Here is a 22,066-nt window from a genome sequence, read left to right on the forward strand (position 1 = left end):
TCCCGGTCACAACGTATTTGTCATTAAATTTGAACGACGCCAGTTCTCTCGCGATTTCTGACGGTGTTGATGTGATTTTTTTCTGTCTTTTCGTGTCATTAAATGGAACCTTCGGTAGTCCGGAATATTTGATAATCCGACAACGAGTCGGTCCCGTATGTGTCGGACTATCACGATTGAACTGTATTATGTTTGAAGCTTAAACACTATTTCGGCTTCAAAGACAGTGCGGTGAAGCTCATGGCCAGCTACCTTAGTGACAGAACGCAGAAGGTCAAGACCAGTAAATCAACATCTCAGTCTAGATACGTACAAACTTTTGTTCCGCAAGGGTCTATCCTTGGTCCACTTTTATTCAGTCTTTTTGTCAATGATGTTTTTGCCGTTTGTCTGCACGTGAATGTCCATGCGTATGCTGATGATTTACAATTGAAAACTCTTTATGTCTGAACGCGTCAAAGTCATATGTCTTACCTATATGTAATAGTGTCGTGCATATTGACAATATTTCTAAATTGTGGATAGCTACAAGTTCCCTTACCTTTATGGACAAGGTAAAAAATTTGGGGTTCATTCTCAACACGGTAAGTTTTGTGTTTTGTGTGCTGACCATATAAATAAGGTTGTGGGGAACATTTATGCTACATTGCGTAAGCTGAGAGTCTCTGCAACATTCACGCCAGAGAAAACGAGGCGCGAATTAGTTCTCCAGCTAATTATGCCTCTCATTACGTACTCTGAGGTGGTATACAGCAAACTCGACTCCACATCTTGCCATAAACTTAATGTGGCATTTAATAACGCCACGCGGTATGTACATATATGGGATTGGCAGATATGACCATATCTTTGCATGGTGATCAAGGTTAATAGTTATTTGTCTGCTAGAAATTGCATTTTTTTGTGCAAACTTACATTATTCAAGTCTCCTCCCTATCTGACAGAGAAGTTGATACCAGTAAGGTCTCGGAGACACAACAAATTCATCGTTCCAAAATTTAATTACCTACCATCATCTAGATTATTTTTCATTAACGCTGTTAAAGTGTGGAACTCATTACCCGACACTGTGAAGACTGGACTTAACAGATTTAAATTCAGGGCACAAGTCTATAATTATTTTAAAAATGTTTGATTGCATTAAATTAGGGCATTAAATTTCTCTCCACATTCTCTAATTACTACTTTTGTTCTTTCTTTTCTAAATCCTTCTTTTCTTTTCCTATTGCTTCTTTTCTTCTTATTATTATAGTTAAGTTGAACTGGTGTAAAATTTAGATTAAGAAACTTGTATGTTAAAAATATTCCAGTTGTTTATAATATTGTTGAAGTACTATTAAAAGACCTTAGTCTTACTATGTACTATTTATATAAACAAATAAAATAAATAAAAATAAATTTTCGAAAACTTGTAATTCACATGGAAAGTAATATCATAAAAAAGATGCGTGCTAAATTTCAAGGAGATCGGTCAATAACTTTTCGAGTTATCGAGTACCCCAATTCGAAAAATATAGTTTTGAGAAAAACGCGTCTAAAAGTTTGAATACATAACTATACCTCTCCCAGCACTCGAACGCAAAGAATAGAGTCGTCGTATAATATAAGAAATACTTAAATTAACGTTCTAAAATTTTTTTGACATATTCTTAAATTATTATATTATTTTTATTTTATTATTTTATTTATTTTTTTTTTCGAAATTTTACAGGTATCTATCCCCTTAACGTATTAATTTACATGCATACCAAAAAATAAATAAATACCACAAACAATTTTTTTTGTTTAACATAAACTAAAAATGCCCTTTAAATTATAATGATACATTTAACGTGGATTGTGCGTCTGGGTTCTAAGTATAACATTTTGATTTGATTTTAAGTTAATACGTTTCTATGGTTTGCTCAAGGGGCCGACGTGAACTTTTCATTATGCGATGCGTGTTGAAATATTATTTTCAGCAAATAAAATGAGTTATAAAAACATGGTTGGTGGCCCCCTGCGGCTTTGTAGACAATTATTACGACTGTCAATCGGAAGAATGAAATTACTTGTTGGTGAAGACGAAGAGTAGGCAAAAGCAATAGAAACTACCAAACACAAGAAATTATACACACACATACATGCTTTCTTGCAGTCAACGTGTTAAGTTAGCTGGCTGCAGTGCAAGGTGTACCTGAGCTCAGACACAACAACACTGAATCTTTTTCTTTTGCTAAGTTCGTCGCATTGTCCCTTAAATTTCAATCATTATTAAAATTCAATAATTTGAGAATACTTGAATACTTGCTGAGTACAGGTCTGCTAGGCATTCGAAAATATACTTCTGCTTCTGTCGTCGCGGGACAGCGGTAGAGGTACTGAATACAACTTTCCACCTCCTCCTCGCCTCTGCAGCAGCGAGAGTAATCATTGAACGCGAAGCCCAGATACTTCAAGCTGCCTATAACCGCGTATATCCATCAGATAGTGTCTTGTTATTATGCCGACCGTCAAGTTGGAGGGAGAACGATCAAGCTGTATTACCGGCTAGATCATATTTTCATCGAGTTTGAGCCAAATTTACCTTTTTATCCAACAAGTAGATGTCATAGCTCACCATAATTTTAACGGAATGCCCCATAAATAATTTCGACCTCTCCTCGCTAGCACGTACGCAGTAGTGTTTTCAGAAATTTCATTGTGACCAGGCAGCTATATGGTACAATACTTGTGCTGCACTGCGAAACCTGCTTATGCGGGACTCTTCAACTTTCGATGGCTATCTGATGGTATCTGATTGTTTTTTTTTGTCCCTTTTTAAATTACAATCTGTTATTGTAAATTTAAACAATAAATAATTATTTTTAAAGTAGTATTGGAATTCTTTGTTCTCTAACCAGTGCTAGATAAACATTCAATTTTGCTTCAGATTATGCTACATTATATTATTTTTTAAGTGTTATAATTATTATTATTATTATTATTAATTATTATTATTATTTTTTATTCTTTATAGTTTTGTTATCTTGTGAGTTCTGTTGGAGTTAATCGTTTTAATCTTCGTTTTCCCAATTTCTCCGATTGTGGTAGTTTGCGCATTTGTTCATTTTGATGATTTGTTAGTTGTTGTATATGCTTGATGCTGTATTTTCTAATTGTGTCATCTATTGTGTCGATATTGAGGTCGCTGTGGATCTCGTCGTTTGGTATATACCAGCCTGCTTTTGTTATTGTTCGAAGTATTTTAGATTGGGTCCTTTGAATTATTTTGATATTGGATTTTTTTGCTGTGCCCCAGATTTCTATCCCATATTTCCAAATGGGTGAGATTATAGATTTATATATCACTACTTTGTTGTTAAGGCTTAGTTTTGAATTTTTAGCCAACAGCCAGTATAGTTATCTGAACTTGTTTTTGATTTCATTTCGCTTGTTTTCTATATGTCGTTTCCAATTTAGTTTTTCATCTATAGTTATGCCAAGGTACTTTGCACTAGGGTGGATTTTTATTTCTTAGACTTTCTATGTGGATAAATTACTTGTACCGTTTTATCTTTGTTGACCTCTATTCCCCATTTATCGAGCCATGATACAGTGTCATTTATTGTTTGTTGAAGAATGTCAGTAGCTTTTTTTCTATTTTGTTTGATGCCATTAAAACCGTGTCATCCGCGAATGTGGCTATCATGCAATTTTTTGTTGTTGGGATCGGTATATCTGCTGTGAATATCAGGTACAATAGAGGGCCTGGGACACTGTCGTTTCTGATGCATTTTTACCTGGTTTGGGGATTGCCGTTATTTGTGCAACTTTCCAGAGGCGTGGGAAACATTGTGTCCTTAATATGCTGTTGCATATTTGTCGTATATATGTGATTGCTACATCAGGTAGTTCTTTTAGTATTTTACCTTTTATTAGATCGTAGCCCGGTTTTTACTGTTCAGATTTTTCAAATGATATCTGATTTCTGCTGAGGTTGTCATTTTCATTCTCTTTTCTGGGTTACTCGTATTTAAATTTTGTTCAATGTGCTGATTGTCTTTTTCGTTTGAGAGTATTGTTTTAAAGTGTTCAGCTAGTGTGTTTGCATTCTCTTTATTGGTATTTGCCCAAGTTCCGTGTTGTGTTTTGATGGGAGGTTTATGTGGAACTGCTTTGACTAAGTTTTTAGTTGTTTTCCATAGAGTGTAATTGTTAACTGCCCTGATTGTAGAGATTTAATTGCAACTTCGCTCGGTCGGTCAGTAGCGGTAGAGGTTATGTCCCAAGCGTGCCCTACTTTATAGCTGAATCTTATTCCTTACACGAAATTCAGAAAATCTCGTATATGCTTCCACGCCCACAGTCAAAACGAATATTCACGCCGCCGAATTTATGATCTGAATACTGTATTTAGTGGGATCAACTCGGTCTGATATAGGCATGATGAATAATACTCGTAAGAGCCGAGTAAACTATCACAGGGGAGGTATCGTAATATTGTGCGTAACATACTAATGTACGTAGCGATACTTCGATTGACTCGCATTGATTTTTCAGTGGTTCGCTGAACTTATTTCAATATAAATCGAAAAGTTAATGGAATCCCGCTATGAAACTTCCATGGATTACTGGGTATAGTCTCATCTATTAATGAATAAAATAGGAAAAAACCTGAGAGAGGGTATTTTTTACAAATGAAATTTTCTTTCCAAAATTTTTTTAGAAGTAATTTTCTTCCTTAAAAATTAAAAAATAAAAATGTTAAAAAGAACCGAAGATATTTGACTTTAAAAATTCCATAGCAAAATTTTCAATTTTTTTTTTCATTTTTCTTTTTTATTACAATCAAGCCATGCCAAATAGACCAATTTTCAGGAAAATTCCAAACCATGTCCAAAATACAGGGTGGGCCATATAGCGTTTGCTTTTTGAACCACCTATTTTTTGAGAATGGTAACACAAATGGCATGTCAAATGTGTTCATAATTTATTTAAAGGTTTGAAATCTACGAAATGGGACGCTATACGCTTGAACAAAATTGGAAAATATTGAAAACCTATTTCCAAAGTGGTGAGTCTTCTTCTTCTTTTCCGATTTTCACATCGGTGGCTACGTCAATAAGCAAAATTGTCGGATTTGGGGCTCAGAAAATCCACACGTTACTGTAGAGAACCAAATGTGGATGTCAGTCACTGTTTGGATGTCGAGTCACTGTTTGGTGCGGTTTTTGGTCTGGCGGCACCATCGAGCCATTTTTTTTCGAAAATGAGCGAGGAGCCGCGGTTACAGTAAATGGCGAGCGTTACCGTGACATGCTCAACGAGTTGTTTCCAAAAATTGAAGAGGATGACATGGACGACTTGTCACACCGCCAAAGTTACACTCGAACTTTTGGCTACCGTTTTTGAAAACCGAATAATCCGCCGAAATTCCGATATCAATTGGCCGCCTCGGAGCTGTGATTTAAGCCCGTTGGACTATTTTTTGTGGGGAGCCGTTAAGGACAAATACTATGCGAACCATCCAGAGACGATTGCGACGATGCTTTAAAACACGAAATCGAAATTGCCATTCATGAAATTGGAGCCCAAACAATCGAAAATGTGCTTAAAAATTGAGTTGATCGAATGGCCTACTTTAAAGCCAGTCGTGGCAGTCATTGGAACGATATTATTCTACATTCATAAATGACAATGTTCAGTCTTCAAAATAAAAGAAAGTTTGAAAAAATATTCATTAGTTTTTTTTTATAGCCGATTCAAAAAGCAAGTTTTACATGGCCCAACCTATACTTGGATCACTTTACATTGAATTGGCCATGAGAACTTAATGAATTCTTGCGCCATTACACTTGCGCTGCAAGTAAAATAAAATGTGCGAAATATATCAAATTGACTGAAATTCATCAAACCACAATTTTGGCTTGTCGAACTCAAAAATTTAGTACTTATATACTTGCAAAATTAGTGAAAAATAAGTTTCACCCAAACTGCTGTCAGCAATTTTACTCAAAAATATGTGAAAATATCTATGCGACTGTATCTATAAACGCAAGATTTGTTTCCGGACGGCGGAAAATACCACTTAATCTTAAATGACCACCACATTAAATGGTTCAGCATTCAGATCAGTTCAAACGGCTGAAGAACAGTAGTGAACTTTAACAATCAAATAGAGTCGAAATCAGCACATAAACAGTTCGGCGACGTCCCCTAGAAGCCGGACTAGTTATCAGTCGTCTCGCCAAACAGCCATTTTAAGAGTTCAAATGCAGCATAAACGTCTCCAATGGGCTAAATTACAAAAAATAAAATGGACTAAAGAATATTGGAGAAACGATAATTTTTCGGGCAAATCCAAAATTAAAAATTTTCGGCTTAGACGAGATGTCGTCCATACGCTGAAGATCCGGTGAGTGTGGCAGATGTACCGCTAGGTAGGGGCAAGACGGATGATTTGGGCGTGGTTTACCTATCATACAGTAATGTGTAGAAAATCAAGCTTTCTTCAATTGTAGATACTTTTTCTTATATGGGCGGCGTCATCTTACACGATGATTCTGCACCATGCCATCGCACCGAATCGCTCAGAAATATTTTCTTCTATTACACGATGTATTCTAAAAAATATTATTATTTCACTGCTTAATATTTTTTAGGTAAAAAAATATTTAGCACTAAGTATTTTAACAAAGAAGAGACCACTTACTTTATCAGAACTTGATGAAATAACACTGAAGGGGCACTAAAATTACACCAAGAAATGTTAAGACACGTAGAGCTACTTTTGGGTTGCATATTATCGATCTGTGTTCCGCTTTCTTGGATGGGGAAAGAACGATGCACAAAATCGGTCAAAATTGGCCTAACTGGGGATTGTAAAAGATCATCATTTTCTGACAGCTTTGACCTCGCTGAATCGAAAAATGACACTTAGAATGTTGTAAACCCTGGGGAAAGTGTTGAAAACCCACCCTCATCCCTTAATCTCAAAATATGAATATAAACTGTAAAACATTTTAATACAAAAATAGCACGAGTTTTATTCTCATATATTATTTAATTTTATAAGCAATTATAAGTAAAAAGATGTAAAATCAGATACACCCTTATCAGTTTTAAAAAACCACCCCTTTGCACCCTTACATTGAGTGAAGTAATTATCTATTGTTTTAATCATTTTTTTCATCCCAAGATTATTGTCATTAATAATATTTTTTCTCTCAAGCGAGCTGATAATTACCCCATAGAATTTTAATACCCCCTGGTATTTTTGAAACCACCCCTATTATATCCTTCTTACAAAATACAATCAAAAGTGTTCAAAAAGCCGAAAGTTGTTTCTTTTTCTAATTCATATAATCTTTGTCCTATATGAATGTTAAAAAGACTCTAGTAAACTTCAAAATCCCCACACTAAAAAAACTCACCCCCTTTACACCCCTTATATAAAAATAAATCATTAAAATTCCCAAAAAAGCGTAAGAAATCTATTCTTTTTTGCTTTCGTTACTTGCTTCTTGACCTTATTTCAAAAACATTCTAATCAATTTAAGGAGCACCTGATGGCTTAAAAAAAGAGGTTGTCTGTAAAGTCGGTTTACTGACGATAGTTTAACGTGATAACGTCATAAGAAAATACTGATTGAATGGTTGCATTTTCAAAAGAAAATTTTAATTTTATTTGTTTGATAGATATTTTGTATGGATATAGAGAATGAGTTAACATTAACATAACATAATATACTTTAACATAACATAACATAACATAACATAACATAACATAACATAACATAACATAACACAACACAACACAACACAACACAACATAACATAACATAACATAACATAACATAACATAACATAACATAACATAACATAACAAATTACCCCGTATTAAAGCACTTATCAACAGCTTTCATTTGATACCCATATTGTACATACACAACCAAAGGTTACCCGGGTCCACGTTTTGACCTATATCTCGAGACCCCAGTCACGGAGCGGAATGAAAAATACTCTGTACTAAAGCATTCACCAACAGCTTTCATTTGATACCCATATTGTTCATACACGTCCGAAGGTTACCCGGGTCCACGTTTTGACCTATATCTTGAGACCCTATCTACCAATAGGTATTCAAACTATACGGAAATCATCTTCAATACCTACTTAACAATGTGTGTAAGTTTGGTTTAATTCGGTTCAAAGACACGGCGGGTCCACGTTTTGGCATATATTTCGAGACCCTAGTCATCAATAGGTATGAAAACTACCCCGTATTAAAGCACTTATCAACAGCTTTCATTTGATACCCATATTGTACATACACAACCAAAGGTTACCCGGGTCCACGTTTTGACCTATATCTCGAGACCCCAGTCACGGAGCGGCATGAAAAATACTCTGTACTAAAGCATTCACCAACAGCTTCAATTTGATATCCATATTGTACAAACACATTCCAGGGTCCACGTTTTGGTCTCTCTCTCGAGACCCTAGTCACGGAGCAGCATGAAAAATACTCTGGACTAAAGCATTCACCAACAGCTTCCATTTGATACCCATATTGTACATACACATCCGAAGGTTACCCGGGTCCACGTTTTGACCTATATCTCGAGCCCTATTTCCAAAATAAAATATAATCCATGTTACTCGCGGAGGATGTAGCTTTCGAATGGTGAAAGAATTTTTAAAATCGGTCCAGTAGTTTTTGAGCCTCTTCATTACAAACAAACAAAGTTTTCCTCTTTATAATATTAGTATAGACAACATATCTTATAAGGTATATGGTAAATATTACCATACATTTTTTCCTTCATATATAATAAAAAAATTAATAATTATAACATTAAAACAACAGGTATTATTAACAAACTTGGTTTTATTTTAAATTCTTCAAGTGAATCAAATTAATAATAATCAATAAGAAGGCATATGCAAATACAAATACGTGAATTTATATATGTACATTTGCGCATATACATACATACATATATACGCTCACTTAAGTAGGAGAGAGCAAGATGTCGAACGTTGCCGTTCGTTTGCTTTGTCGTTCGTTCCGCCCTTTCGCTTGCAGTTCATTCAATGCAATGAGCAAGGTAACGGCAATGAGCAAGGTAACACTAATATGAGCAAGGTAACACTAATGAGCAAGGTAACTACATATGAGCAAGGTAACGACACATTTTTTCGTGCGTGCAGCCTGTTAAATCGAATTATAAGACGTTATCACGTCAAAAACAACCTTTTTACATCCCTTAAAAAATAAGTAATAGTCAAAACTTACATACTGATAAAAAAATAGTGTTAATATTGTCAATTTTTTTAGCAAAACCACTTGGTAAAAATAAACAAGAATCTGTTAGCCCCTTGTCATATTACAAAACTACCCCTATCATTTGCTTAAAAAAGGGGTTGTCTGTAAAGTCGGTTTACTGACGATAGTTTAACGTGACAACGTCATAAGAAAATATTGATGGAATGGTTGCAATTTTCAAAACAAAATTTTAATTTTATCTGTTTGATAGATATTTTGTATGGATATAGAGGAGGAGGTAAATGGAATTGCAATGGAATAGGTTAAGTTACATTTACACAAACGTGAAAAATTACGAAACATTTATCAAATTCATGAAAGATATCTTCAATTTCGATTGTGCATCAGACGTTAATAAGTCAACCACACTTAGAAGCATCATCATCGATTTGCCTTTTTCAAGACACTTTACACTCGAAATACTCCCTTTCATTTCCTACTTTTTCTATCATCGTCCTATTCTCAACAGAGAAATGGTTCATTACCATGCACACAGCAAAAAGGCATATGCAAATACAAGTATGTGAATTTATATACCTACATATGCGCATATACATACATATATATGCTCACTTAAGTAGGAGAGAGCAAGATGTCGAACGTTGCCGTTCGTTTGCTTTGTTTGCTTTGTCGTTCGTTCCGCGCTTTCGCTTGCAGTTCATTCAATGCAATGAGCAAGGTAACGACAAATGAGCAAGGTAACGGCAATGAGCAAGGTAACTACATATGAGCAAGGTAACACTAATGAGCAAGGTAACACTAATGAGCAAGGTAACGACACATTTTTTCGTGCGTGCAGCCTGTTAAATCGAATTAAAAGACGTTATCACGTCAAAACACTAATAAGGTTCAATCCTTTTTCTATAGTACCCATCCCTTTTGCAATAAGAATAATAATTAAATCATTAAAGTTCACCAAAAGCAAGAGGATCCTATCACATCAGAGAACGAATTTTCTTTTCACCCCTTATAATAAAAAAATTAGTTTTTTACAAAAAATATGTTTTCAAATAACTCAATGAATTTATCAAAAAACTATATTTGCCGGCAACTACCCTCGCAGAATAAATTAAATAAATGTGGCTTTCGCAATATGACAAGGTCTTTTTAATCACCATCTTTTTAATTATATTTCAACTATTGAATAACATTTTTACTAAATATATTATCTTACATATATATGCTCACTCAAGTAGGACAGAGCCAGATGTCGAACGTTGCCGAACGCGGGGGCCGATTGTGCTCTTTGTCGTTCGTGCAGTTCAAGCACAATAGCTTACATTTGCTTGCATACGGAATAGATTCGTATATTTGATATGTCCATATGATTTGTATGCATCTTTACATATAGATTTGTTCTTTTTGAAAATTGCGCGAAATTGTATATGTATATGCATGTTTATATACATATATTAGTATACAACATATCTTATAAGGTATATGGTAAATATTACCATACATTTTTTCTTTCATATATAATAAAAAAATATAATAATAATAACATTAAAACGACAGGTATTATTAACAAACTTTGTTTTATTTTAAATTCTTCAAGTAAATCAAATTAATAATAATCAATAAGAAGGTATATGCAAATACAAATACGTGAATTTATATATGTACATATGCGCATATACATACATATATACGCTGACTTAAGTAGGAGAGAGCAAGATGTCGAACGTTGTCGTTCGTTTGCTTTGTCGTTCGTTCCGCCCTTTCGCTTGCAGTTCATTCAAGGTAACGACAATGAGCAAGGTAACGGCAAATGAGCAAGGTAACGACACATTTTTTCGTGCGTGCAGCCGGCTAAATCGAATTATAAGACGTTATCACGTCAAAAGCATTCTTTCCATGGGAATTCAATGGTAATTTTAAAAGCGTAAAAAACAATAATTACAAAATAATAATAAAATAAATAATAAAATAAATAATAAAATAAATAATACAATAAAACTTTATAATTATAAAAATTATAGGTACATACTTTTTTTTAGAGATTAACATCAAGCTACAAACGTTTTATCTTGGGCCAACCTACATAGTATACTCGTATGTATGTATGTATACTGGTGCATGCATATTATATAAGCTGGAGTTCTTTAACAAAAGCAAAAGTATTTCCCTTGCCTAAAGAAAGTCTTCCAGAATATTCATTGGCTCTAAATAACTAACTTAATGAAATAATACCTTTTACTAATACGTATGTACGCATATACAGTGCCGCTCAACTGAATAGGTTTGAAAATTATTTCTTCTATTTTTTCTTCTCTCTTTGTTCCTATGACATTTTTCGTGAAATTCGCTAAATGTGTGGTGTATTTTTGGCTCATCTGATTAGGTTTGACAACTTTGACTTCACTTTTTAATTGACTGCGTGATTGAAAACATATAATTTCTTTGGTCTACTTAAATTTAAAGTAATTGCTACCATTTTTTTTAATATGCGTCGGGGAAAATCTTTAACCGATTTTGAAAAACGTGTAATTCGAGGCTATATTGAATCTGGCCTAAAACATAATGAAACAGCAAAAAAGATTGGTCGAAGCCAAAACGTGGTAAGCAATTTTCTTCGTAATGAAGCCGTTTACGGGAAAAAAATGAAAGGAGAAAAAAATATGCTACAACGGCATCAGAGAGGCGACTAATCCTTCGAACTGCTTCGAGTTCCCTCCTCTCTGCCAGTACAATCAGGGATGAATGCGGTGTAAAGGCTAGTTTGGCAACGGTAATTATAGTTATATAAGTTATTCAGAGTGCTAAACACTTAAAGAGTTAAAAATAATAAAAAAAACCTCCTCTCAATGATGCACGGAAGGAAGAGCGACTTCGATTTGCGCGGGATCACATGACAGGAACAAGGAGTGGAAAGCTGTGGTCTTCTCCGACGAAAAAAAGTTCAATCTCGACGGACCGGATGGCTACAAATACTATTTTCACGATATGCGAAAAGAGGAATGCTTTTCGAGCCGTCATCACTCCTGTACAGGAGGCGTAATGGTTTGGGGAGCCATATCGTTTTATGGAACTTGCGAGCTGCAGTTTGTTTCATCAAAGATGAATGCAAATGTCTACAAGACTGTGCTCCAAAAGGCTTTCCCCCAGTTTTCCGAAATTTTTGGACCTATTCAATGAACGTACCAACAAGACAACGCCCCCATCCATACAGCCCGGGTTACAAAACAGTGGATTAAGGATCAGAATGTCAACTTGCTCGAGTGGCCGCCATACTCCCCAGACATAAATATTATCGAAAACATTTGGGGACTTTTATCCAGCAGAGTGTATGAAGGGGGAAGACAATTTCAAGACTCGGCGACCCTGGTTGAAGCGATTAAAAAAGCCAGGTCAACTATTTCACTGAGTGAAATTCAAAAATATTACGATTCCTTATCAACTCGAATGTTTGAAATAATTAAGAATAAGGGTGGTCATACCAAATATTAAATAATGCAAAAATAGTGCCATTTATTATTTAAGTTACCAAGTGCCATGAAATATTGCTGTGAATAATTTTTTTTTATAGTTTTGTTGGTCAAACCTATTCACTTGAGATTTATTTATTTGGTTTAAATTTATGGTTTAAATTTATTTGGTTTAAATCCGAGTGCTCGTTATGAAGATAATATGTTCTAAGACTAAAAAAGAAGTCAAACCTATTCAGTTGAGCGGCACTGTACGAGTATATGCATATGAGTGCACACGCACATGACAACAAAGTACTGACAGTTCGACTTGTTCTCTAATTGACGACCACTGGATCGGCGTTCTTGCATTCGTGATGCACTCACCACACCTTTGCATTCAGATCAAATGCTCTAATTTGAATAAATTGACGATTAAGTTGTTTTTTGTTTGCTTTGAAAAGGTTTTGTCACTATATTAAATCACATGTATTGTACATAGCTGCAGTTCGGTTCGCAGCATCATTCGTTGTGTAATGGTGCGTGTGAGCATGCGAGATGGTTTAGAAACATAGCGGCTCGGAGGCGTTAAATGTAACGGCTTGCACTTTGAATGGCGAGTGAACCTTTTTGTGAATGAGAATCTCGGCTTTTGGCTGCTAGAATTTCTGAATGATTGGTTATAAAATTATATTGCACTTTCATGGCTCATAAATAGTTTTGCTTAAATCTAACGGACATGCCGGTCCGTTATTCGAGAAAAGCACATTTTCTTTTTAAAGTTGCATTTGTATATAAATACTGCTAGGCACAAGTTAGACCCGCATACTCAATTGGATATTTAACGTGTCAACATTACTTCGAAATTTCAACAGAAAAAATATATTTTGTGTTAGCAATGAAATGGATCAGCCTGTTGGCAGCAATTTCTAGTAAGTATTTTTTGTGTGTAGTAAAGATTTGTGTTAACCGTCATATATTTTGCAGCAACTGTGGGGTCAGGTGCCAGAGCATCATTGATGAAATGTACGTGTGAGCCTGGTGCGCCTGGTCCTATGGGGCCACCAGGACCAAGAGGAGATCCCGGTTATGGTGCATCGCCGTACTATCCTCCAGCACGCGGTCCACCTGGTCCTCCAGGACCTCCTGGTATCTGCGGCTGTCCTTGGTATCCGCCGTACTTTGGTGGAGGTGGCGGTGGTGGTGGCGGCGGAGTAGGAGGAGGAGGAGGAGGAGGAGGAGGCGGCGGCGGTGGCGGAGGTGGTGGAGGAGGATTTTTTAATGGGACCAATGGAGGTGGCGGCGGTGGAGGTTAATATAATAATTTTATATAATTTCATAATTTTGCGAGAGGTGCTGGTGTAAAATAACGACCTCTGAAATGTTTCTTTACCAGGTGGCGGCGGTGGAGCTTTCCGTATTTTGCGTGGAGATCTACCAGGTTTGCAGGGTTTATCGGCAGAAAATCTGATCGTACTGACCTCACCGAACAGCGGCCAGTTTAATCCGAACACACTTGCGAGTATCTTGTCGACCACTGCCAGACCGGTTTCTACGAGCTTGAATAGCGTTCAATATCCACCAAACACTTTGATTGTGGTTGGTGCAAATGGTGAACTTATTCCGGTCAATAGCGTACGTGGCGGTATAAATGTATCACCAACGCCCAGTAGAGTGCCATTTGGCAGTTTTAATACTGGCCTCCAACATACAACTACAGAGTCTTTGCCCTTGAGTGGGCTATTTGCACGTCCTATTAATCTAGGAACCACCGATTTTGACCAGTATCGCCGTCAAGTGCTACTCGGCGAGGCTAAGCGTAATGAATCTGGCCAAACGTCTACAATAAGTGCGGAAACCGAATTGAATGCTGCTGGTGAAGAGAACAATGCAAACGCCGAGAGATTTCAGTATCAAGAAAATTCCCAACTTTATACGAACCAAGCTGAAGACAGCGTGGAAGAGTTCCAGCGAGCGGTGGAAGAACTTCGTCAAAGGTTCGCGCACTTGAATAAGGCCGCGAACGGACAAGGTCAAGACCAGAAAATTGCAATAATATTGTAATTAGTAAAAAAGATATTCTTTGAATTTTGTACAGTTTGTGAATATATAAATTAATTATGGCAGTGAAAAGGTCTACATTATTTATGAATAATAAATAATTAGGTTTGAGTTCGATTTGAAGGTAAGTGATGACGATCCCTTTCCTTGAGAACCTGCGGCCTGCTCCTGAAAGGATGTGCTTCGCCTCAACTCAGCGAGCACTGGGCTATTGCGCAAACGATGCAGAACTAAGTCGCTCAGTCGACACATTTTATAATATACTAGCAACCCGCCCAGCTTCGCACGGGTATAAAATATATACCCTATGTCACTCACTGAAAAAATGATTAAAATCGATCCAGTAGTTTTGGCTTATTCATTACTGCCCGTGGCCCGCACGCGTTAAATTTGGAGTAAAACAATTCCCCTTTCTTTATAGCATGAAGATTTCCTGCTATCTTTGGGATATCTAAATTCATACCCTACATTTTTGCATATTAACTTTTTGCATTTTTACATATGTATTTATTTTATTTTTACAACAATTACTATATTACTAGAATGTCATTAGACAATACAAACATGTTTTCTCTAGAGGTTACTCTTGAAAGAGCGACATACAGTTGGCCATGTGAAAAACAGTCAACACTCAAATCTAAGCCTGCAACGTTGAAGGTTTGACCCTGAGATTTATTAATGGTCATTGCAAAAGATGTCTTTACCGGAAATTGTAAGCGTTTAAATTGGAATGGTAGATCCGATGGTATCAGAGGGATTCGGGGAATCAATACATCTTCTCCGGTACCACATCCTGTGAGTATTGTGCACTCTATTATGAAAGTTTTCAGTGATTTTACCAGCAAACGCGTGCCATTGCAAAGTTTAGGTGGACTTAGGTTTCTTAATAAAATAACAGGACAACCTATTTTCAGCTCCATTTTGTGAGGAGGGAGTCCAGACGGTTTCAAAGAATTTAGAAATTCTATAGGAAATTGAACAGCTTCTTCCAAATCGAGAACAGTATCGACCGAGTAGTATATTTTCGTCAGCGCACCAATCTTTGAAATAATCAAGTTATTTACTTTATCTACTTGTTCGTTAGTTGGTGACAGAATAGCTCTTTCTTTAAACCAAGATATTGTCTTATAACTTATGTTATCAATGTCAGGATAGACATTGTTGACTAACTCTTGGATGTTGTCTATCAAAACACAAAGGTTTTCTAGGTTAATCCTTCCCTCACTTTGTGTTAATTCTCCATTGCCAACTTTTAGCAGCATCTCTGGAAATAGCCTGTTCTCACGTGAAGATGACGAAACCCTCATATTAGTTTTAAGCTCTAATTTATTGGCATGCAACCAAAGGTGGGATCTTTTTAGCGAAGCATTTATTTCGTCAGTACGTGTTACTCGAGTCACAACTGGTAGGATTTGACGGAAATCTCCTGAGAACAGAATTGTACATCCACCCATAGGTGCATTTTTGTTGCGCAAATCGCGCATTGTCCTATCCAGTGCTTCCACAGACGTTTTGTTTGACATGGTAGCTTCGTCCCAGACTATTAATGAGCAGTCACGCATCAATTTTCCTGTATTGCTCTGTCTAGAAACACTACAGACGCTGTTATCATCATCGGTGGCGATTTTCAGCGGGTGCTTGATTGTAGAGTGTGTGGTTCGGCCTCTTTCCAAAAGAGTAGCGGCAATGCCGGATGACGCAACAGCTAACGCAATTTTTCCGGTAGATCTCAATTACTAATTACTGTTGTAATATCTTCAAAAATATTGTTTTTAATTATATGCTGTAAAGAGCCATATACATAGATCTATATGAAAACAACAATGTATTTAAGGTATTTAATTGGATAAGGATTAATGTTGTACCCATTTGTTGAAATCGCTTCGAAAATAAGCTATTAGTTGTCGTAAAAAGTAAATGACAAAAAATGTTATTGTATGGAATCGATAGCAAACTAAACGCGCTCCGAATCAATAAAAACTATTCAAAAACTGTATTTTAATTATGTGCAATTTACTAATATAGAACCTGAAAATAGCGTTTTATTTCGCTGTAAAATTGTATGTATGTACATATAATTACATGGAATTCAGTACATACATACATAGATACATATGTACATATGTCCGAAATGAAATAATGCGAGCGATTCGTAAATACATACATACATACGTCACCATACGATGTAATTCAACATTAATGAGGTGTGGTGAGATTATCGCTTAACGCCTGTTGCTTCATTCGGTTGACAGCGAACACACACATAAACAGCTTTTTTTGGAAAAAGAGCTGCTTTTGTTTAAACAATTTTGGTTAAATAACAAATAAATCAATTATTTTTTTTGATGCAGAACGAAAGTAAATATTTCAAAGTTAAACTTCAAGAAAGTTTCATTTTAATTGGTTGATTCGTTTATGATTTATGGCCGTGAAAACAAAAAAATTATGTTTTTTTGCCACATTTTGACCGATTGCCACGCCCCCTTTATATATTTCTTCACATTATATAGATATAAACCTTCCTCTTCAATCAATCTATCTTTAAAAAAAACCGCATCAAAATCCGTTGCGTAGTTTTAAAGATTTAAGCGTATAAGGGGACATAGGGACAGAAAAAGCGACTTTGTTTTATAATATGTAGTGATTATACGAGTATATATAAGGTAGCATTCTGGGTCTGTTGTTGTTTATTCTGTTTAGAAATGACATTGGTTCTTGCCTTTTATTCGCCAACGATCTATTATACGCTGAAGATCTGAGGATTTATTCCGTCGTTACGAATACGGCAGGTATGATGAAACTCCAATCCGAACTAGATAAATTATATTCTTCGTGCTAAGATCACATTTTTCTTTAAATCTTAAAAAATGTGTCCATGTTTCATTTTCAAAATCATGCAGTTTATTAAAAACCCAGCGCAACTTCTGTGGAGGAATCTTGCAATCCCTTCAAGAATTTTGAGGATCTTGGCGTTAACTTTGGCATCATACTAATTTTTTCGGATGGTTATTTTTTAAAAATAATTAATTAAGGTTAATGGATTATTTCATTGAAGTTATTGTTTGAAATAAAACTCATAGTTCTTTATTGAACGAAGTCATTTATAGCACATTCAATTAATTTTGAAAATAGTCTAAGTCCAGTAGAGTTTTAAAAACAATATTTTCGTATGAAATTCATACAAAATTTCATATTGATAATAAACTACCATTAACCAAGTCTAAGAAAATTGTAAATTAAAATGTCGCATAGTATACAAATATTTTTTAACTCGTTCAAACGCAATTTATTGAATATCTCGATACAAGAAATATGTGACTTAGACCATTTTCATAATTATGGGCACATAGGTACATACACATGCCCCACAAAGTCTGCGTTCACCCTAGCCTTAAAGTCTAATACAAAAACATAATATGCTATATGCAAAAATTCTAATATTTAGTTGGATATCCACGTTGCTTCAGGACTTCACTCAGCCTATTTGGCATTGAACTTACTAGTTTCTCTGTTTCCTCTGCTGTTATCTTCCTCCATTCTGCTTGCATGACACTCCTCTTTACTAGTAATCACTTGCTGACGAATTCTTTTTTCCAATAGATCACACAGATGCTCGATGGGGTTAAGATCTTGGGACTGTGGCGGTGTTTTAAGCTGTTTTGGGGCGTGTGCTTCGGGTCGTTATCTTTTTGAAACCAAAATGTTCTTGATAAGCCGAGATTTTCTGCACTTTGCTTTAAATTCCGTTTTAGTATGTTCAAGTATCACCATTTATCCATCGTCGAATCAATAAATTCTAACTGACCCACCCCATTTGCCCCCATGCAGCCCCAAACCATAACCCCGCCACCTCCGTGCTTAACCGTGCCAACAAGATTTTGCTTTTCAAGAGCAGTTCCAGTAATATTACTTTTTTCCAGAACTCGGGAGGCTTATTTATGTACTCATTAGCAAACTGAACGCGTTTACGTCTGTTCACAAGAGAAATGAAAGGCTCTCTTCGGGCCACTCTACCAGCTGGATACCACAGCTTGACGTAGAACTTTTTTGGCAGTTTCAGCGCAAATACTTTTTTTAAATGTTTGATTTATGTTTTCAACTAATTTTGAGGATGTAATCCGGGGGTTAACCTTTGCCAAGTTGATTATAGAACGTTCTTCCCGGGTCGATAATTTTTTCGGACGCCCTGACCTGGGCTTAGATGTAAAAATTCCAGTTTGCCGAAAATTTTTTACCACTCGCTGAATAGAGGAATACGTTCTCCCAATAGATTTTCCAATATTTCGGAAACTTTTTCCGTCTTTCCAGATTTTTATATTTATTTTCCTCTCAGAAAGGCTAAGCTTTGTTAACATTCAGTCGAAGTAATGCGCAATCAAAAATTAATATAAACAAGGAAAGATATCTTAAAATTAGCGGTATCATTAAAATAAACAGGCTGAACGCAGACTTTTTGGTGCCACATTTACATGCTGCTGAAATTATTTTCCCGTTATCTAAAAAGTGAAGTGGGGAATCTTGTTTTTTTTTTTTTTTGCCTTTGAAAGCTGGGAATGTAGTGAATAAACAAATTGCAAAGATTTCAATTTAATCATAATATTCTATTTTGTTTTTCATAAATTTAAGAAAGCTCTTCGGGTGAACGCAGACTTTGTGGGGCATGTGTATATGCAAATAAATAAATAATATCATCGGCCTTAACGACCGCGACGTTAGTGCCGCCTTTTCTAAAACCGATAAAGAAACCAACCAAACGGATCTGAAAGTGAACGAGTATAAGGGGCTAGGTGTAGTCAGAATTAAAAAAAATTGTTTTTTTTTACATTTAATTAAAGTATAATATCTTAAAATTATTGTGTGAAAAGGTGAAGTGAATCCGACAAATACTTTTTGAGTTATTCAACAATTAACAAACGGCGCTCGGGCGCTTCGGAGCGTTCGAGAGCAAGTAGCTAGCAGCAGCTGCAAGCAAGCATGCTTGAACGTGGCAGATAAGCGCGCTAACGATAACATTCGAGAAGGTCGAACGCTACCTATACGTAGGCAACAGCAAACTGATATTTTGGAAGCTGCTATGACGGCTGAAGAACCATTATATGGCCCAGGAATAGATGACACAGTGTAAATAATTAAATAATTCGTATAATTTTACATAAATCGATAGCAAAACTTTAAATGTGTTATTCTCAAAACAATGATTTTTGAACTGGTGATCACTGTAACTTTAAAACTGAAAAACATAAAAACTCGATCGAAGGTTTTTGTTTTTTTAATTTCGACTTTTTTTTTGTTATAACAATTAATTGCCGGTTTTTTTCTCGAAAATCTGAAAAATATTTCCCGAGGCCGCCATACTAAGGGTTTTTCAATAAGGGCGGGTAGATGTTGAAATGGAATAAAATGGCGTTTGCTGTGTGGCACGTAGCGCCGTCCTGCTGGAACCACATGTCGTCTAGGTCTATATCGTTCAATATGGGCTATAAGAAATTGGAAGGGCCACCACGTCTACCGAGAAATGGGCGTAATGCGCGCAACGTTTGCGTTAATGAACACTCATTTGAACGTGCTGTTCAATCGTGTAACTTGCCATGATGATTTGGCATAAACAACTGAATAATAAACAAAAGATTTGACAGATGTCACCAAAACAAAATGGCTGCCACAGGGCGCCAAAATCGACCCGCACCAATTGAAAAACCCCATATATTGTTAATTTTGAAAAAAAAGCTTCGATCAGGCACAAGCTTTTTTATTAATAAAACTTATTTCTCTTGTCCGATTGATTTTAGATGAATGTCCAAGGGCTTGTGATGATCACCGCAAGGGACTTCTGGAGAAATGGGCTCCATACTAACAGCGATAACTTTTACAATTATTACTTTTTTTTGAAATTTTGTTAATGCTATGTTTTTATTATTGTAAAATAAAGCAATTGACTAGCAAAAAAAAAAATTATTGAAAATCATAATTTTTTCGGGCCTCTGATTACCCTTAACCGGTAAGACGCAGCATCGCCTATCATCAACGGGGCAGCTAGCGAATTCGAGTCGCATTTTTATAAAACTATCATTTCAATTCATATTTTGATAAAAATATATTAAATATAAGTATGAAAACAAAAATAGATATGGCATTTAATTACCTGGATACTACAAAGTGTGTGCCACCAAGGATCATCGACAACTTCAGCATTCCCATGAACAAAAATGTCATTTTGCACTAAAATACTTTTAGTTATTCTCGTGTGGAAATTCACTTTTTCTTGGTTTAGTGTTTTACTATTGCGATTTAAAACTTGCTATTAACAAATAACTTCCTTTTTATTTAACTTACATTTTTTTAAATTAAATTTTAATTGAAAAAAATTCCTGTTTTATTTAATTTTTTAACATACACTGGCATTCAATTTAACACTTGCTAAAAAGTCTTTGCAACAAATTTTCCTGCTAAATGTATTGTCTAATTCACGTTTAATGTTGATTTGTTACCAATCTGTTCATTCACTCTTTCACTTTTGTTAGTAATTTTTTCAATCACTGCGTTTGGTACTCTGCCAAAAAATAGAATCTCTGAAGTGAAACTTAAATTTAGTTCTAAGCATTTATATAAAGTTAAATACCGCCACAGAACGTTGTGTGTATGGACATACATACATACGATTACTATGCACATACATGGATTCATACACCAACAATAGGGTGGTCCATAATAACAATTTCTTCAGGAATTTTATTTATTTATTTGTATTTATTTATTTACCATAAATATAATTAGGAGTAATCTAAAGGGTGGGCCATAAAGCGTTTGCTTTTTGAACCACCTATTTTTTCGAGAATGGTAACACAAATGACATGTCAAATGTGTTCATAATTTACTTAAAGGTTTGACATTTACGAAATGGGACGCTATACGCTTGAACAAAATTGGGAAATATTGAAAACCTATTTCCAAAGAGAGTCGTTTACTCAAACTGTGAGAAATTTTGAAAAAAAAAAATTCCAAAAAAAAGATTTGTCAACAAGACAGTTTGTGGATGAATTTGTTACTCGAGTTCGTGAAAGTGGATCGTTAATGGATAAAACAACACGTGAACGTGCTCCTACAATGCGTACACCCGAAAACATTGCTGCTGTAGCCGAAAATGTGCGTGAACATCCAACAAGCTCAACTCGTCATCGTTCTCAAGAATTCAACATTTCACGCACTTATTTGAGGAGAATTTTGCATTAAGACCTCGGTATGAAGGCTTACAAAGTTCAATTGGTGCAAGAACTGAAGCCGAATGACCATCCAATACGTTTTCGGTTCGCTC

The 22,066-nt window shown here is 35.6% G+C and overlaps 2 protein-coding genes across 2 annotated transcripts in view; one reads left to right on the forward strand and one right to left on the reverse strand.

Annotated features, from left to right (window-relative positions):
* LOC128858708 (flotillin-2) overlaps positions 1–21,006 on the reverse strand; it is a 32,210-nt gene extending 11,204 nt beyond the window's left edge. The window contains exon 1 of the mRNA XM_054095186.1: positions 20,897–21,006. The gene's annotated coding sequence lies outside the window, so the exon portion shown is untranslated. The remainder of the gene's footprint in view (positions 1–20,896) is intronic.
* On the forward strand, positions 13,334–14,757 carry LOC128857636 (collagen alpha-1(XVII) chain). The gene is made up of 3 exons (XM_054093383.1): positions 13,334–13,625; positions 13,681–13,896; positions 14,090–14,757. The coding sequence occupies exons 1-3, from the start codon at positions 13,592–13,594 to the stop codon at positions 14,755–14,757; spliced, it is 918 nt and encodes a 305-aa protein (XP_053949358.1). The 5' UTR covers positions 13,334–13,591.
* Positions 21,007–22,066: the final 1,060 nt, after the last annotated feature.

Source organism: Anastrepha ludens, chromosome 3, assembly GCF_028408465.1.
Source record: "Anastrepha ludens isolate Willacy chromosome 3, idAnaLude1.1, whole genome shotgun sequence".
Taxonomy (NCBI): domain Eukaryota; kingdom Metazoa; phylum Arthropoda; class Insecta; order Diptera; family Tephritidae; genus Anastrepha; species Anastrepha ludens.

What these genes read in the sequence shown, in the direction of transcription:
- LOC128857636 (XM_054093383.1), top strand. Translation starts at nt 13,592, where the DNA reads ATGAAATGGATCAGCCTGTTGGCAGCAATTTCTA. An exon ending in CCTGTTGGCAGCAATTTCTA is followed by an intron (nt 13,626 to 13,680) that starts GTAAGTATTTTT and finishes TATATTTTGCAG; the next exon opens with CAACTGTGGGGTCAGGTGCC. An exon ending in TGGTGGAGGTGGCGGTGGTG is followed by an intron (nt 13,897 to 14,089) that starts GTGGCGGCGGAG and finishes TTTCTTTACCAG; the next exon opens with GTGGCGGCGGTGGAGCTTTC.